The sequence below is a fragment of the Mustelus asterias genome, chromosome 8 (genome assembly GCF_964213995.1).
Source record: "Mustelus asterias chromosome 8, sMusAst1.hap1.1, whole genome shotgun sequence".
Taxonomy (NCBI): domain Eukaryota; kingdom Metazoa; phylum Chordata; class Chondrichthyes; order Carcharhiniformes; family Triakidae; genus Mustelus; species Mustelus asterias.
Genome location: NC_135808.1, coordinates 7,733,530 through 7,751,003, shown reverse-complemented (window position 1 = coordinate 7,751,003; position 17,474 = coordinate 7,733,530). Strand labels below are relative to the sequence as shown.

Genomic DNA, 17,474 nt, shown 5'->3' with positions numbered 1-17,474 from the left:
GCTACCGTGCAAAGGGACCTGGGGGTCCTTGTGCATGAGACGCAAAAGCCCAGTCTGCAGGTACAACAGGTGATCAAGAAGGCAAATGGGATGTTGGCCTATATTGCGAGGGGGATAGAATATAAAAGCAGGGATGTCTTGATGCACCTGTACAGGGCATTGGTGAGGCCGCAGCTGGAATACTGTGTGCAGTATTGGTCCCCTTATATGAGGAAGGATATATTGGCATTGGAGGGAGTGCAGAGAAGGTTCACCAGGTTGATACCGGAGATGAGGGGTTTGGATTATGAGGAGAGGCTGAGGAGATTGGGTTTGTACTCGTTGGAGTTTAGAAGGATGAGGGGGGATCTTATGGAGACTTATAAGATAATGCGGGGGCTGGATAGGGTGGAGGCGGAGAGATTCTTTCCACTTAGTAAGGAAGTTAAAACTAGAGGACACAGCCTCAAAATAAAGGGGGGTCGGTTTAAGACAGAGTTGAGGAGGAACTTCTTCTCCCAGAGGGTGGTGAATCTCTGGAATTCTCTGCCCACTGAGGTGGTGGAGGCTACCTCGCTGAATATGTTTAAAGCGCGGATGGATGGATTCCTGATCGGTAAGGGAATTAAGCGTTATGGGGATCAGGCGGGTAAGTGGTACTGATCCACGTCAGATCAGCCATGATCTTATTGAATGGCGGGGCAGGCTCGAGGGGCTAGATGGCCTACTCCTGCTCCTATTTCTTATGTTCTTATGTACCCGAACAGGCGCCGGAGTGTGGCGACGAGGGGGTTTTCACAGTCACTTCATTGCAGTGTTAATGTAAGCCAACTTCTGACACTCAAACTTTAAAAAAATGTAAATTCCTCTTGAAATTTGCATTGCTATCCTCTCCCGCTGTATAATGAAACAGGAATCTAATGAGATTATGCCACTTCCCATCTGCGTCCAATATGGCCAAGTGTTTACTGATGCATCATTTTCTTCCAGCATTAATGGTGTCTTACGAAAGAGTCTGATAGTGCGAATTTTAAACATACTGTCAGAAGATAATTGGCACCACATCTACAAACATTCAATCCCTCCACCACTGATGCTCAGGAGCAGCAGTGTACACTATCTGCAAGATGCACTGCAGCAATTCAAAGATCCTGAGACAGCACCTTCTAAACCCAGGACCACTTCCATCTAGAAGGACAAGAGCAGTAGATACCTGCCACCACCTGCAAGTTCCCCTCAAAACCATCCTGATTTGGAAATATATCGGCCATTCCTTCGCAGTCACTGGGTCAAAATCCTGGAATTCCCTCCCTAATGGCATTGTGGGTCAACCCACAGAACGTGGACTGCAGCGATTCAAGGTGACAGCTCACCACCACCTTCTCAAGGGCAACTAGGGATGGGCAATAAATGCTGGCCGAGCCAGCGATGCCCCTGTCCCAGAAACGAATAAAATGAATTTTATAAAAAAGTCACAGTCCAGGAACCTTTTTAAAAATTCTTTCGTGGGACATGGGTGTCACTGGCAAGGACAACATTTGTTACCCACCCCTAACTGCCCTTGAACCGAGTGTCTTTCTGGGCCATTTCAGAGGGCAGTTCAGAGTCAACCACATTGCATTTGGGTCTGGAGTCACGTGTAGGCCAGACCAGGTATGGACATCAGTGAATCAGATGGGTTATGACAAAATCGATGATAGTTTCATTACCACTATTTTTCACTTCCAGAATTTGATAATTGAATTTAAATTTCACCAGGTGCCACCACGTAGCCTGAGCCTCTGCATTGCAGCCCAGTGCCATTACCACCACTCCCCTGAACCCGTATGTGCGATATATACAAAGATTCTTGAGAAATCAGCAAGCCAGAAGATTTAATTGAGGGTCATAAAATTATGAAGCGCCTACATAGAGGATGTTTCCCATCGCAGAAAAGGTCAATAACAAGGGAAAGCTTAAAGTATTTTGGTCGAAGGATTTAGAAGGCAGTTGAAAAGTAATTATTAACCAGAGGATGATAAGGATCTGGAACTCACTGCCAGAAAGGGCAGTGGAGGCAAAAAATTTACATTAAACAATAATCGGTCTATAGTCTTACAGCTTAGGATCCTCAACTTCCTATCCAAGTGCTAGAGTGTAGGATTAGGTTGGGTGGCTCTTTTCCAGCTAATACAAACTGGGGCTCAGTAGCCTAACCTTCCATTCTGTAAGTCTTTCTACATCTCTTCCTAATGGAGGGGGTGGTTTCAGTGAGAATTTGTTTCACCTGCTGCCAACAGGCTACTTTTGCAGTCCTGAGCAAGCATAAACCTCGTGCGAAAGGCTGCAGAACATAATTGGTGAGATAGTTTCACATTTTGCTTCTGAAGCCGAAGCATTGTGGCCAACTAATGCACCAACTAATGAGGCCACAATGTGATGACTGGGGACCAAGTGTTGCACGTGGTTGAAATGGCGCCACTCCTGGGGGTGGCATGGTGGTTAGCGCTGCTGCCTCACAGCACCAGGGACCCGGGTTCGATTCCCGGCTTGTGTCACTGTCTGTGTGGAGTTAGCATGTTCTCCCCGAGTCTGCGTGGGTTTCCTCCCACATTCTGTAAGATGTGCGGGTCAGAGTGTGGCGACTAGGGTAATTTCACAGTAACTTCATTGCAGTGTTAATGCAAGCCTTACTTGTGACTAATAAATAAACTTTAAACTTTTACCCCAAGGATGTACGGAAAAGTCATGCAGCTAGAAATATGAAGCCACATTCGCACCTTTAGCAAACCACACATTAGGTTAGCTGGATTTGGAATAGCCAGCAGCAAGCACTGTATAGCAGAATGAATTCCAGCACAAACTGCTGCGGCATAAATGCAGTGCCAGCAAGTAAGCAATTTGCCTTGGTTCGCTACTGGAAGGCAAACTCTGAAAGCTTCAGAGTGTAACCTGCTATTTAATATGCTATCCGTTATTTAAATGCCATCCAGCATTTTTTTTTTAAAATGCAGATAGGAGAGCAAAGGAATCCCCCCCCACCCCACCCTTGAGGGTTGCCCTCTTACCTGAAGGGTGAACGCCCGGCGGGAAGTAGTCCATAGGGGGTCTGCCTTGTAGCATGCGAGGATCCATGTACGGAGGCATCATCATCCACCGTGGGTCGTAGCCCATTGGGGGCATCGGGGGTGGCGGCGGGCGGCCAATGGAACCTGGGTACATGGGCTTCTGCTGCTGCGGGTGCATTGGCGCTGATGGGGCCATGGCAAGAGGCTGGGGCGGTTGCTGCGGAGGGGCCTGCTGGGAAGACTGATGCTGTTGCTGCTGGTGGTGCTGATGCTGTTGCTGCCACTGTTGTTGCTGTTTAAGAAGCTGTTCCTGCATTTTAAAGATAAAACACAAGCTACTAATAATGTCGTGTGCTGCGGTGATACAGTTAGTGTACTAAAAAAAATTACTTTTCCTCTCCAAACCTTCATTTAAAAAAAAAATAAGGTGGCTGCAGGAACATAGGCCATGAAACTGTCATCTGATACAGCAGACCATCCTTCAATCACCAATTTGCAGTGGGAGCTGGCCAGTTCCTGACTGCAGGAGGCATCACAGTCAAGCCTAATGCTGCTCTGGCTCGTAATTCCAGTAGAGGTCTCTGGTTGGCGAGCTGGTTGTCAAATCAAGGCTGGTTAAAAGTGTGCATAGAGTGCCCCCAAATTCAATTCTGATCACATTTTTCTTCGAACGAGGTCTTCCTACTCACATCAACTATTAACATAGCTGCAGACTCCAGCTCACAAGGCAGCTGCATAACAAGTATACAAACTCCTCACCAATTGAGTTGTCATCTTGTGAATATATAAATCCCCAGTGTCGACTGACACCTCCAGTGCTGGAATTGGAGGCAAGGCAGGCCTTACGACTCAGCAGTATCTCACAGCACAGGTCACAGTCTGTTTACAAGATCTTTTCTTCAAACTACAGCAAGTGGAACTTGTGACTAACTGCAGTAAAGCTGCTTGTCACAAGCAGGGCGATTGGTCTAGCAAAACATGGACACGGGAACGCAAGAGTATTCTATTTATTCCCTTGAGACTATTGCACCATTCAACGGGATCATGGCTGATGGAAGACTCCATTCACCTCTTTGTCTGAATTCCTTTGAAGATTTTTGTGCTCATCAACCTCAGATTTAAAAACAACAACTGATCCAGCATCAACTGCCATTTGTGGGGGAGTTCCAAACTTCTCCCACCTTGTGTATATACTAATGTTTCCAAATTTGACTCTGGAAAGACATGGATCTAATTCTTGAACTATGCCCTAGTCTAGATCCCCAAATCAGCAGAAATAGTTCTTCTCCGTCTAGCCTCTCAGTTCCTTGTAACATCCAGAATCAATAGCTCCATAAAAATTATATGCATACAATAGCAGTCACTTCGCAGGATTAATATTTTGGGGGTGGTGGGGAGAGGGGAAAGAGGGAAGAAATAGAAAAACCAATTAACTCCATTCTGGCTGGGATTAGTGGCTCGACTATATGCAGTCACCTGTTCTTCATTAATTAACTGCGCATGGGCAGTGACGGCAAGCTATTGATTAGTTTATATTAAAAAACACAAACCCAAAAAACAAACGAACAGTTTACTTGGTTCTGCATGTAAACTGTTTTGATAAAGGCACCGTGAGAGTCAATCACATATTGCCTTAACTTCAGAAAGAGCTTGCTTGCTTGCCGTGGTAGGAAGCTTACCTGTTGCTGTCTTTGAAACCTGGGTGGCAATGACTTCTGGTACTTGGAGTAGCCCTGGGAAGGTTGAGGTTGTCTCCCTGGTACCACTGCTTCTACCTTTGACTCGACCCTCACCGTCCCCGTCTCCTCTTTGACTTCAACGGGTTCCTTTTCCGGGGGGGGCGGGGGCTCAGCTGAAAGCAAAAGTCAAAAATCAATCAATCAATGAATAACCAAACCAAACTTCTTCCACTCTGCAACCTCTAGAATGTTTCAGCATGTCCCAAACTTGAAGCAGACAGTTGCTCTGTGAAAAGGGGGACAAATTCCAAGCAAACATCAACCAGAACAAGGCAGAGTACTCTTGCTCACACAAGGTACTCCCATCCAGTCAGAGTCATAGAGGTTTACAGCATGGAAACAGGCCCTTCAGCCCAACTTGTCCATGCCGCCCTTTTTTAGAAAACCCCTAAACTAATCCCAATTGCCCGCATTTGGCCCATATCCCTCTATACCCATCGTACCCATGTAACTATCTAAATGCTCTTTAAAAGATAAAATTGTACCCGCCTCTACTACTACCTCTGGCAGCTTGTTCCAGACACTCACCACCCTCTGAAAAAATTTCCCCTCTGGACACTTCTGTATCTCTCCCCTCTCACCTTAAACCTATGCCCTCTAGTTTTAAACTCCCCTACCTTTGGGAAAATATATTGACTATCTAACTTGTCTATGCCCCTCATTTTATAGACCTCAACAAGGTCACCCCTCAGCCTCCTACACTCCAGAGAAAAAAGTTCCAGTCTATTCAGCCTCTCCTTATAACTCAATCCATCAAGTCCCGGTAGCATCCTAGTAAATCTTTTCTGCACTCTTTCTAGTTTAATAATATCCTTTCTATAATAGGGTGAGCAGAATTGCACACAGTATTCCAAGTGTGGCTTTACCAATGTCTTGTACAACTTCAACAAGATGTCCCAACTCCTGTACTCAATGTTCTGACCGATGAAACCAAGCATGCTGAATGCCTTCTTCACCACTCTGTCCACTTGTGACCCCACTTTCAAGGAGCTATGAACATGTACCCCTAGATCTCTTTGTTCTGTAACTCTCCCCAACGCCCTATTAACTGAGTAAGTCCTGCCCTGGTTCAATCTACCAAAATGCATCAGCTCGCATTTGTCCAAATTAAACTCCATCTGCCATTCGTCAGCCCACTGGCCCAATTGATCAAGATCCTGCTGCAATTGGAGATAACCTTCCTCACTGTCCATCATGCCACCAATTTTGGTGTAATCTGCAAACTTACTAACTGCGCCCCCTACATTCTCATCCAAATCATTAATATAAATGACAAATAACAATGGGCCCAACATGATCCCTGAGGCACACCGCTGGTCATAGGCCTCCCGATTGAAAAACAACTCTCTACAACCACCCTCTGGCTTCTGTCAAGAAGCCAATTTTGTATCCATTTTGATACCTCACCCTGGATCCCATGAGATTTAACTTTATGCAACAACCTACCATGCGGTACCAAAATGATATAGCAGGGAGTCAGCACAAGAGTGGAGGGCAGTTAAAGACATATTTGGGGAAAACACTTCATCTCCCTCTTGCAGCTCATTCCCCATTCCAGTCAGATTATCAAGTGCAGACACAGCAGTCTTCCCTTGGAGAGGGAAGGGGCAAAATGGAGGCCATTAGTAGCTTACACCAATCTAAGAAGGATGCAGGAGCCATTTAGGCAACCAGTTGGAGAACAGCGTGTGGGGCCTAGAGATGGAGAGAAGAATGAAACAGAATGATCTTTTTTTTAAAAAAAGTACCTTGTGTCATTTCGAAGCTGCTGCTGCTGCTGGCCGTTCGTTGCCGTTTATTGGAGGCCACGGGTTCTTCATTCTCCTTTTCCTCCGATGCTTCCTCCTTCTCCTGCTCAGATTTCTGACGTTTCTCGGAGGCTCCAAACTTCTCGTCGAGGCGCTTCAGCTTCTCCGCGCAGGCAGCCCGCCGCTCCTCCTGCATGCGGCGCTCCTCCTCCTCCCGTCGCTTCCGTGCCCGCTCCACGGCAGCAGAGATCTCGGTGGAGGATTGCTTCCGCCGCTGACGCCAGGCCTCATCTTCGTCTTCACCCGCCGGAGGCTTTTGATTAGCCAGGGCCGGGTTGGGTTTGTCCTGGGGAACTGCAGCCTGCCAGTCGGAAAGAAATGAACCATCCATCAGAATTAACCATTATCAGGGGTGTCCACTACCACTGGCCAGATCAGAGACTGCCTTATACAGCGCAAAATGAGGGCTCAAACATGCAGCAAGCAGAGCCAGAGTAGATGGTATCCTGCGCACAGTCAAACACTAGGCTTAATGTCAATGGATTCAAGCAATCTTAATACAGTGGAGTTTTTAGTTTATTCTGTCAACACTAAAACTACACCTTTAGTTACAAGACTTCAAAGGACAGAAGACAGCAAAGGAAAGGTATATTACAAAAAAAACCATAAAAATGCTGGTCAGCAAAGACAGAGTGAGGATGAGCCTTCAGGTACAAGGCATACATCAAAATGAAGGGGAAGCTGCAACAGTTAACTTCTACCAGTTAGCCTCCACACAACTGGGCAGACCAAAAACTGGAGCAGTTGATCTGCGTTGCAGAGCGACATTCAGAACGGTTCCTGTGAAGATATTACTGCACGCCACTCAACTCATGGGAGGAGAAAAATATTGCAGAGTGTCTAAACAAACAAAAATCATTTAAAGGAAAAGTGAAGGATAAGATGATTGGGGCAAGGAAAAGAGAGAGGGGAAAGATGGAAATAATTATTTTAAAAAATGTATTAGTGTTTCGTCATTTGGTGTTTTGAAATTACCCAGTGGTATTCTTTCCATTGCTTTGTGGCTGTGGATAGGCTCATAGGGTAATCTAAAGTTACAAACCTTACTGTCTTCAAAAAGAAGCCTCTCCAAGGCAAAGTTGTGTTATCTCACACTCAAGGGTCAGTTCCCTTCCAAGAGGTTTCAACCTCAAAAAGATCCGTCTCTCAAACCATAACATAGCTGGACTTTGGACCATGGACCCCCACCTCATCTCCAATTGGAAGGTGCGGTGAAGCTAGTTTCAACTTGCAATTGAAGGCACTTCCTTTTGTAACTTTTAAACAGTCATCTACCATAACCTACTGCTAACCCTACAAACCTGGTGCATGCTGGGGGAAGCGGCCTGCCTGTAGATGCTGTACGGCCCTTGAGTAACCTGATGCTCGTGAGGTGAGCATAAGCCTGTTCTTCGACCCTAAAAAAACAGTTACTGAGTTTAAACTATCAGGACTTTTAGCCCATTGACAAGTGTTGGTTGGGCGAGGGGAGAAGTGGGAGAAAGAGGGAAAAAGGAGGAAGAGGGATGGGTGGAGGGTAAGAGCTGTAAATTTAAATGGCAGACTGGCATATCTAAATACTTTGCACAATCACCAGAAATAATTATCCCCAAACATCAAAGGTTAACGGTGAAGGAAAACGTTGCATTTCAAACACACAGTGCCAGAATCAAACAGTTCCATGTCAGATACAGTGCAGATTGGAGCAAGGTTCTCTCAACACTTCTCATTTAGCACTCTTAGCTCAGTTTACACAGAGTGAAGCTCCTTCAGGCATATTCAGGCCAGATACAGTATCGGTGTACAGAAACCTGTACTCCAAGGAATTAGGAAAAGATGCTACATGGAGAAAATTACTTGTTCACATTAGTGAACCTGCATTAAATTGTTACAGCAAGATGGGGAGGGGCTTCTGTCATCATTTCTAATGCTGGTGTACAGTCAGCAACTCAGCTGTAAGCTGTTCTAGGTTGCCAAGTGGTTAGTCCTCAATCGTAAGCCTCAGCAGAAGCATTACCAGACGGAGTGCGGACAAGTCAGATACTTTGCCAACGTTTACAAATGTCTTTTCCTAGTGGGAATCATTGGAAATTAACCGGATGGGTCTTTGCCCAAGTCAGTTGCAGCACTTGAACTGATGTCCCTGTTGTGTTACAATGCAAATTTAAAAAAAAATCAGACTTGGGCACCTCCTGACGCAGAACCACACAACGCACAGCATTTAGTCCATTAAGTCATCAGGGGGAATTAACACATTTCAGCAATTAGCTCAGGGTGTTGGCTCATGGAAGATTTTAAACTGGTCAACCTGCCAAAGTCATGGTCGACGCAGCACTGAAGCCTTTACATATGCTTGGTTAATGAACCTCCCACCTCGCAGATCCCACCTTGCCAAAAGTGACACCTGCTCACTCAACATGCTTGGAAAACTGGCCACAGGCAGGGAGATATCAGACAGCAACATGCATAATGGCTCCCTCGAAGGTGAAACACAGGTTTTAAAACCAGTTCAGTGCAGAAATAAAGTTTGTTCTGAGTTTTGCACGCCCGCTAAGCTGCCCAACAATCACTTCAGCAACGCCCCCCCAACCCCAATTCCCCACCCGCAGCCCAGGTAGTTGCTAACTTAGTGCTAACCAGTGGCAGCTTCTCCCTCAAATCTACAATCCTGAGGAAAATAGACTGGACGACCTAAGCGCATTTTGTAGATGTGTCATCCAACACTATTTGTACTTGGTGGCAGACTTTTAACATGGTGGCAGTGGTTAGCACCGCTGCCTCACAGCGCCAGGGACCTGGGTTTGATTCCAGGCTTATGTCACTGTCTGCTGGGAGTTTGCACGTTCTCCCCGTGTCTGCGTGGGTTTCCTCCGGGTGCTCCAGTTTCCTCCCCCAGTCTGAAAGACGTGCTGATTAGGTGTACTGACCCGAATAGGTGCCGGAGTGTGGCGACTAGGATAATTTTACTAACTTCATTGCAGCGTTAATGTAAGCCTTACTTGTGACTAATAAATTAACTTTATAAGATACTACCACGTTGGCACTGGCAACAAAAAAAAAAAAACAGCTTTACGTTATCACATATAAAATCAAAGTTTATCTCAACAGGGCTTCCATGTAACGCCAATTCCAATCATCAAATAGTTTCAAAGTCATATCCTACAGATTAGACAAAGCCTTTGACCCCCATTTGTTGAGATAAGACATCTTGAAAAAAACCCACACAAAGACCAATAATAAAAAAAGGTGGCAAATTATATGGATTCTCTTGGCCATGTACCTGGTGATCCACAGCAGGACCCCAGCTGGCAGAAACTCTGGGCGGTTGGGGCCCGGGTGGCCCCAGCTCTGTCTGGACAGGTGCCGGACCTTCACCCCGAGCCGCTTTGACGGACAAGTGCTCCTCCGAGGGGGGCTCCTTCCTGTTCTCAGAGGTGCGCAACTCTTGCCGATCAGGCCGACTCGTCTGGCCATCCCTGTGCAAAAGAATAAGACTGTTATTTTCAGCCCCGCACACTGCAGCCTTGGAATTACTCAGCAGGGTAACTACAACACCACAAAGCATCTAGAAAACACAACCATGGTCATGTCTGGCTGGGGGACAGGGCATCAAAAGAAATGAAAATAAAACAAAAGGCTGGAATCAGAGAAGGATTGGAGAGCAGAGTTGCAGTGGCTTGGGAGTGTAGAGAGCATCCTTTGAAAGAGGGGGAAGGCTGGAGGGTAGATAAATAAGTAAAAGAATGAACCTCATTGCACAAAGTCGAGCTTGAGGAACCAGTAAGCTCAATGAGAGAAAAATAAAATCACAAAGAAATGGAGAAAATAGGCTGTGTTTGGGAAAGCAGCTGAACTAGTTTATTTGGCTGTCTGGACTAGTTATCCTCTTCTATTGCAATGCATTGTAATCAAACTAGGGCCTTTGTAAAGGATTTTTCCAATCAGATTTACATACATGTGCCTAAACTCGATATAATCACAAAGAGCTCACAAAAAGAGAAACAACTAGGATTTGAAATAGAGTTAAATAATATTCACCTGCTCCAAGTTCTATGCTTCTCTGTAATTATTGGGAGAGACTAATGCCTCTCGCACTCACCATTTCTCAGATTTCCCCTTTTCAGCATCATCGTCATCTTCGTCGTCACTGAATTTTAGTTTTTCAGTGTAGTCTATTTCCTCATGTGCTCCTGTAGAAGTAAAGACGCACGTCAACAAACTGGGACAGTGATCAATGCTTCCAGTTTCATAACGGATTGTCCCTGATCCAGATCAAGAAACAAACCATTTCACCGTTAACTACGCATTTCCCCCTCAACAAGGAAGATAGGAACACGATAGAAGGCGGCCATTCAGCCCCTCAAACCTACTCCACTAAATAGATCTTGGCTGATTGTCTACCTCAATGCCATTTTTCCATGCTACCCCCCAATATGTTGATGTCATAGTATCTGAGCCTCTACAGCCCTCTGGGGTAGACAATTCCAAAGATTCACTACACAGTGAAGGAATGCCACCCGATAGTCCTAAATGGCCTATCCCCTTATCCTGGGACTGTGTCCTCTGGTTCTAGAGACACCTACCACCACCTGCACATCACCCCCACCCCTTACTCTAAATCAACCAGACTACCCTGTCTAGCCTGTTAAGGCGTTTTGAATGTTTCAAAGTGATACAAAGTAAAGTCCCTCCACTCCCAGCATCCCGGGAGGATGAGCTTCTCAGTCACTATAACATGGCAACAGTGCTGAGATAATCCCCACAAGGTCCATAAGGAATTACTGATTGATCTTGTGGGGCTGGCTAAGTATTAGTTTCCCCTGGTAACAGGCAGTGATCTGCTTAGTTGGGACTTTTTATAAGACAAGCCCAGGCTGAAGCCACCTCAGGACAGAGCTTTACAAATAAACCAGACCGAGAATGAGGAATTGATGCAGGTAAATTGCATCGCTGTGTGCAAAGTGGCTCCAATTAAGATTAAACTCTGGGTAAATGTCCATCCCCTAGATATGGAGGTAGACACAGAATTCGCTGCATCTATTATTGGGGAGCATACCTTTAGATGACGCCAATTGGACAGGATGCCTTGAAGTCCGTGGGACACCAAAGCTGGATTGGCCACAAACACTAGGGAGCCCTTAGACATTGCTGGGACCACTTTAACCCCAGTTATGGACAGTTCGACTCCCCCATAGTGGTGCAAGGATTAGGGGCCAGCCTTTTTGAAGGGATGACTACAGGAAATCCACCTAGATTGGCAATAGATCTTTAAAATGGGCACTGGCAATTCATACAAAGTCATTGGGAAGCCTTCCAAAGTGTTCAAAGGTGCTAGTGCCAAGATCTACGTGGAACCAGAAGCACGACTCAAATATTTCAAGGCACAACCGGTCCCCTATGCCTTACGTGCCAAAGTAGAGGCTGAATTGGAATGAGTAGAGGAACTTGGCAATATACAGCCAGTACCATTTGCTGAATGGGCCATGCCGGTAATAGTAGTTTCAAAAGCTGACAGTTCGAACCTTCTGTGGGGATTATGAATTGACGGTCAACAGAGCCTCCCACTTAGACAGGTACCCTATGCCACATATGGAAGACTTGTGTGCAAAGCTGGCTGGGGGAAGGGTCATATTTTCTAAATTACACATGAATCACGCATACCATGCAGTGTCATCCAGGAAGCATGTCACCATAAATACTGTCAAAGTACTGTACAAGGATACTCGCTTGCCCCTTGGGGTTTCTTCAGCTTGTGCCATTTTTCAAAGGGTGACAGAGAACGTCCTTCAAGGGGTGCCCAGAGTGGCAGTCTATCTACATAACATTTTAATCTCAGGAGCTACTGCAAAGTAACATTTGGAGAGTTTGGAGGAGCTTTATTTCGGATGCTGGCATCCGACTAAAAAAGGGAAAAATGTATTTCCGATCAATGCGGTAACCTCAGGTACAGAGCTGGCAAGGACGGATTACACCCTGTCGAAGAGAAGGTGAGGGCAACAAAGGGGCTCCAATTCCAAAGAATATAACAGAGTTGAAGTCTTTCCTCGGTCACATAAATTACAAGGGAAATTCATATTGAATTGGCGACCCTACTGGCACCATTCCACAGACTGGTAAAAAAAAACCCAGAAACGGTCGTGTCAAATGCCACAGAGAAACCTTTGCAAACTGTCAACATTAATTGCTTCAACAAATATACTAGTCCATTATGACCAAGATCACTCATTTAACCCGCGATGCCTCCCCATATGAGACAGGAATGGTATTATCGCACTGCTGGGATGATGGGACAGAACGTCCAATCGCGTACGCATCACTAACTCTGGCAGACGCAGAGAGGAAGTATGCCAAGATCGAAAAAGGTTTGGCCATGGTGTTGGCAGTGACAAAGGTCTATGGGCAGCATTTCACCATAATAACCGATCACAAGCCTCTCTTGGCTCTCTTCAAGGAAGACAAGGTGATTCCTTCCATCGGATCAGTCCAGATCCAATGCGGGGCACTGCTATTAGTTGCATACATACGAATATGCCTTAGAACATCGTCCAGGGTAAAGTCGCCATAGTCCGAGATGACCATGGGCTGCTCTCCCCTTTGAGGGGGAGAGCTGACTCGCCTGAGGATCACCACACCTCAGGCGAGGGGCAAGGTTGAGAAGGCAGGGCCTTCAGGAATAATCTCAGCTGGTATGGGAATTAAACCTGCGCTGTTGGTGTCGCTCTGCACCCCAAAACATCTGTCCAGCTAACTGAGCAAACCAACTCCCCCAACAATGGCGCCCAAAGTGGGACACGAACCCACAACCCTGAAAGTATCTCATGCTTTTGATTTAGTTGAGGTCAACCCTTGGACTCAGGGAGAGGGCAGATGTGAGATAACCGCACGAGATCCATGGGGAATCCTTGATTCCCTGTGGCACTTGTCAAGTACGTATCCCTCTTAGTGTGCACACACCATGGTAGTGGCTTTACTTTGTGTTGTGTAATAAACTACGCTCCTTTCCTGTCGGGCTTCCTCAGTCATTACAAGTGTAATCATAAGAGGTTTTTTCCCTAGTTCCCGGGTTTACAATTTCACTACAAATATTTCACCACTCTGCCTCAAGTCATCCATCAACTGTTGCCAGCCCAGGACAAATTCTGCAGACACCACAGTGCAGTGAAATTGATGGAACAGAGCTATAATTACAACAGGCCATATTGTGGCACTTACTCTATCCAGCACCACTGCTGATAGGCTTCAGGAGTTACCAACTTGCCTACTTTTGGCTCGGTCAGTTTTGCATTTGTTGCACATAGCAAGTGAGCAACCAGCTCAGTCTCGATCATAAGATTACATTTGAAAACAGACCCAGTCACTAAAAGGATAGCTGTTGACTAATAAAGATGCAGATCCCATCCTTAAAGCCAATGGGAAGAAGGAAGAAATTAACTAGCTCCCAGAAAAAATATTTTACTTAATTTTTTAAAAGACAGAACAGAGAATGAGGGGGAAGGAAAGAGTGGGACAAGTGAGCCTACAGAATGAATGGTTAAAATGGTTCATTTTTTAAAATTAAAATTGTAATTGAAGGACTTTAGTGGTTAACGTTACAATAATAATGGGTCTTGCAACAATGAAACTATGCCACTGTCTGTTTCAGAGCCATGACCCCTGTGCTTGAAGTTTAAAGTGGGCAGAGGGAGACAGAAATTCCTACAGATTTGCTGAAGAATTAAAATGAAGGTTGCCACGGGGGGAATTTTTCTCCCAGCCCCTAGAGATTTACCGGCCCATCCATCATCAGTCTCGTTTTCAAGCTCATCAAACTCTTTCAAGTCGTCCTGTTTGAGGATGGAGGGTCTTTTCACTGCTTCGGGCATCCGTGTTGGATGTTGAGGAAGTCGAGGTCCTGGAACACGAGGAAACCTATGCAGAAATGCAGGCGAGGTGTCTGTTATTTTATGCGCAGGTAAACAGGCAAAGTAAAATCACCAGATAAGTATTAATTTGGTTCAAATTCAAGACGGATGCATTTCATGATTCTCTCTGGACAGGAATTTCGGTTTCCAGTTCTCTCCCCTCATTTTTAATTGTTGCATGACACTGATACGGAACCCAAGAATCACAAACTTGTCATTTGCCAGCATCTCACTCCAGTGATTTTTCCCCCCAGTTCAATTGGCCATTGTGCGTGCAGCCGCTTAGATCACAAGATCTGGAATTCTCCCCCTCCCAGACTTCTCCTTTTCTTTTGGGTACTCCCTTTTATCCTAACTCTTTAACCAAGCTTTCATTCACCTGTGTTTGCTTAGGCGTGAAACTTGGTTTGATAATACTTCTGTGAACATTTTCCTCTGTTAAAGAGGCTGCACAGAACCACCAAAGAGTTACAGCACAGGAGGTCATTCAGCCAGTTGTGCCTTTGCCAGCTCTCTGCACCAACAACTTTGCAAGGCCCACTCGCCAAAGCCCATTACAGGTTATAAAACAATATGGCAATCTAAAAGCTGCCAGAGGCAAGCCCGTAAAGATAGAACTTATAAAGGGTTCTTTCAGGATATTAAGAACCAATTAATTACCTTTTGAAGGATACATTAAGACCCAAGGCATAGTGAGATCGTACAAACAATGAGAAAAGCTTTTTTTTGGTTATGGCTGCAGGATAACTTGGACATAGACACCAGAACTCCTCTGCTTCCATTGTATATGGAGATGGGGTCTTTTAAAACTAACTGCTGAAGCAGTGCCTTGGTTTAGCATCTAACCATTCAGAGGGTGCAGGACTGCCTCAGAGCTGCACTGATGGCCATGTAAAGCTCAACAGCCGGTGTCTAAACTCACAACAAGCCCCCTTCACCCATCACCCCAGTGTTTGGTGATTTACATAGATTTCTGGTTCAGCATCACTTCAGACTTAAAATTCCCATTCTTGTTTTCAAATTCCGCCATCATGTCACCCCTCCCGATCTATGTAACACAATCCCACAGTCCACCAGGATATCTGCGCTCCGAATTCTGGCATCTTCAGCATTACCCAATTTTATTTGTTCCATCATTGGCGATAGTGGTTAGCACTGCTGCCTCTCAGCGCCAAGAACCCGGGTTCGATTCCCGGCTTGTGTCCCCGTTTGTGCGGAGTCTACACGTTCTCTCCATGTCTGCAGGGGTTTCCTCCCACAGTCTGAAAGGCGTGCTGGTTAGATGCATTGGCTGTGCTAAATTCTCCCTCAATGTACCCGAACAGGCACCGGAGTGTGGCAGCTAGGGGGTTTTCACAGTAACATCATTGCAGTGCTAATGTAAGCCTACTTAAACTAAGTAAACTAATAAACTAAAACTTAAACTCATCCAAAATTCTGTTGCCTGTAACCTAACGTGCACCAATTCCTGGACATGCATCACCCGTGTTCACTGATCTACATTAGCTCCCCAGTTTGGCAATGCCCAAATTTAAAAATTCACATTCTTGTGCTCAAATCACACTACGCCCTGGTCCCTTCCTATCTCTGTAACCTTAAAACCCTTCAACAGTGTCACAGTAACTCCATTGCAGTGTTAATGTAAGCCTACATGTGACACTAATAAACTTAAACATTATGGCCATGCCTTCAGAGCCCCAAGCTCTGGGATTCCTTTTCTAAGCCACTCGTCCTCTTCCCCCTTTTAAGATGCTTCTTAAAATTACTTCTGACCAATGCTTCCCGTCAGCTGCGTGGATGTGCAACTGTATTCATTGTACATTAGCGTGCACAACAATCTTACAGGGACAATGCAGTGCATCAAGCAGGCCACACACAGCAAACAGACATTTGAGGGAACACTGCCTATACCCAAACATGTGGTTACTTATTTCATAGAATCCCTACAGTGCAGAAGGAGGCCATTCGGCCCATTGAGTCTGCACCACCCAGGCCCTATTCCCATAACCCCACAGATTTACCCTGTTAATCCCCTGACACTAGGGTCAATTTAGCATGGCCAATCATCCTAACCTGCACATCTTTGGACTGTGGGAGGAAACTGGAGCACCTGGACAAAACCCATGCAGACACGGGGAGAGTGTGCAAACTCCACACAGGCAGCGACCTGAGGCCGGAATTGAACCCAGATCCCTGACGCTGTGAGGCAGCAGTACTAACCACTGTGCCACCGTGCTGCTGTGGCTGGGTGTCTTTTTTTGCTTCCATGAAGCACCTCAGCACAAAACATCTCTAGACTGGAATTTGGACCTATAAACTTCAAACTCCAATATGAGTGCTAGCAAAGCCAGTCTGACACCAGTTCGTAAAAAAACAAAATTGCAAGGTTTCTCGTGTGTCAAATTTACCTCATGACTGCAACTACAATCAATCCTTTAATGAGAAAAAAAAACTTACTTGCTGGCATCGGGTGGTGGGTATCTGTATGGTCCCTGTGGTCCGTAAGGTGTAGGAAATGGTAAACCACAATATGGGGAATACATCTGAAAACAGTAAAATACAGACAGACAGGGATCAAGAAGAGGTTAAACTATTGCTCAATTTTTGTTTCAGAAGACACCCAGGTCAGATAAAAGGCAAACATGATTCTCACAGGAGTTAAAAAGAAAATAATGTGTTTTTGGATAATTTGGCCATGACTCAGGCATTTCAAATTGTTAGCGTTGCATTTCAATGTATGAGCTAATTTGTTTCTGATGGCTTTGATCGAGGCAGGAATGTAATCCTGGCGACCGAGCCTTCTGCTCTTTAAGACAATGCTGGAGGCTTTCAGTATTCACCTGAACCACCATGCATCACAAAGCAGCACTCCCTCAGTCACACACTGGTGCATCTGTATATTCAATTACAAGAGCAAGGCTCGAATTGACAGCATTTTGCCCTCGAGGCCCATATATTGCAAACTGAATCAAGCCAACACACAGGACAGCTCAAACCCCCCAAAGCCTGACAACTGGGACA

General features: G+C 45.6%; 1 protein-coding gene across 1 annotated transcript in view; it reads right to left on the bottom strand.

Annotated features, from left to right (window-relative positions):
- The window catches only part of prrc2a (proline-rich coiled-coil 2A), a 129,494-nt gene that overhangs the window by 48,977 nt on the left and 63,043 nt on the right, over positions 1 to 17,474 (bottom strand). Inside the window, exons 8-15 of the mRNA XM_078219083.1 lie at positions 16,911 to 16,996; positions 14,321 to 14,460; positions 10,652 to 10,742; positions 9,833 to 10,028; positions 7,875 to 7,970; positions 6,514 to 6,874; positions 4,706 to 4,878; positions 3,027 to 3,336 (exon numbers count right to left, since the gene is read on the bottom strand). Of these exons, the coding sequence (XP_078075209.1) occupies positions 3,027 to 3,336; positions 4,706 to 4,878; positions 6,514 to 6,874; positions 7,875 to 7,970; positions 9,833 to 10,028; positions 10,652 to 10,742; positions 14,321 to 14,460; positions 16,911 to 16,996 (1,453 nt within the window). The remainder of the gene's footprint in view (positions 1 to 3,026; positions 3,337 to 4,705; positions 4,879 to 6,513; positions 6,875 to 7,874; positions 7,971 to 9,832; positions 10,029 to 10,651; positions 10,743 to 14,320; positions 14,461 to 16,910; positions 16,997 to 17,474) is intronic.